At 40.4% G+C, this 1,541-nt stretch overlaps 1 protein-coding gene across 1 annotated transcript in view; it reads right to left on the bottom strand.

The window, feature by feature from the left end:
* The window catches only part of LOC106531640 (protein furry homolog-like), a gene marked incomplete at its 3' end in the record, with an annotated part of 82,800 nt that overhangs the window by 10,478 nt on the left and 70,781 nt on the right, over positions 1 to 1,541 (bottom strand). The window contains 2 exon segments of the mRNA XM_014027543.1: positions 322 to 493; positions 578 to 664. Coding sequence (XP_013882997.1) covers positions 322 to 493; positions 578 to 664 — 259 coding nt within the window.

Below are 1,541 nucleotides of genomic sequence, written 5' to 3'. Positions count from 1 at the left end.
GCGCCGGAGGAAGATGAATGAGATGTTTTGTTGGACCAGAAACTGTTAAAGAAAACTACCAAAATAAAGTCAGTTAAATGAACCGTATTCCTCCGAACTTTAATTCTTAAAGGTTTGCTTTTTATGTTTTGATGTTGAATTCACTTTTTTGATGGCAAATTTGGGTGTACTGTTTTTTTTATGTTGGGGGTGTGGCTTATAATCCGGTGCGGCTTATATGTTAATGTTTGCGGATTTTTTTTTTTAAAAGGCGGGTGCAGCTTATAGTCCGGTGCGGCTTATAGTCCGAAAAATACGGTACTGTCCAAACATCAAACCTACCAATGACTTTAGCTTCTTCGTCAGTGAGGGTGGTGTTGAGGAAGATTTTTTTGACGCGCATGGTGTTTCCAGAGGGCATGATGATCCCAGTTGTGGGCATTGGAGGCTCTCCATCTTTCTGCTGYAGGCTGTCAGCAATCACCAAGAAGGCTCGCAAACCAATATTCATCCTCTAGAAGGGCAGGAAAAAATGAGAGCATTAGAAAAAAAAACATTTCTAAACACTTTGACAATGCCACCAAGTTTAGATTTTTACCTCTGGATTGATGGTAAAGGTTTTTTGAGACTTGCCCACACTCAGGAGGTCGTAGATGATCTCCTTCATGGCAAAGTCCAGTCTTTCCTGGAAGAATCAACAAAATGAGACACAGCATTCATACTTTGTCTGATGGCACAGTTTGGTACACACTTCAACATGAAGGTCAGTTCAATTTGAATTCAGTACAGCAACAAAACAAACAAATGCTAGTTTTGTTTTGTTTTAGGAGAGAACATGCTTTTTGTGAGTAATAMAGTTGTTTACTAATTATTTTCTTGTGCATGAAATAGATACCTGTGCACATGAGATCATTTCCAAAACACAAAGGAAATCTATTTTATTTTAGGGCCTTCATTATAAACTAACCAACCAACCAACCAACCAACCAACCAACCAACCAACCAACCAGGCCTTCTTTGCAAAAGTGATCAGTAATTATGACCCCCACATACGAAGCAGGGGCCGTATTGTTTTCATACTGCTTATTTTTTTTTACCATTATGATTGTTGGTCAACTGTATCATAGAAACGGCTGCACCGATCAGTGTGAAATTTGGTAAAAATGTAGATGTGTCTGACCTGCACTGTGCCAGCCAACGGTTTTACAAAAGACCCCATTTTAGGGGAGGGGGCTCTATCTAAAAAGGGGGTTTGCGGACAAAAAAATGCTTATACTGAAACATTTCAACATAGGAGCTTCAGATTTCTATTTTTTTTCTTTTGTTTAGCTCTGATGAAGGGCTGTCCATCGTGCCCACAAATGCGGACCCCCATCCAAAACAATGAATCTGTTCTGGTGAGTTCTGGTGTATTGCTGATTTGCGGGGGTCATACATGCTACTGGTACGTGGCATCTAGTTTCAGTGATATTTGTCTGAGATAGATAGATGGATGGATGGATGGATGGATGGATGGATGGATGGATGGATGGATGGATGGATGGATGGATGGATGGATGGAT

This window comes from Austrofundulus limnaeus, unplaced genomic scaffold (assembly GCF_001266775.1).
Source record: "Austrofundulus limnaeus strain Quisiro unplaced genomic scaffold, Austrofundulus_limnaeus-1.0 Scaffold660, whole genome shotgun sequence".
NCBI lineage: Eukaryota > Metazoa > Chordata > Actinopteri > Cyprinodontiformes > Rivulidae > Austrofundulus > Austrofundulus limnaeus.
Note: the sequence above shows the minus strand (reverse complement) of the source record. Positions and strands in the feature narration are given on the sequence as shown.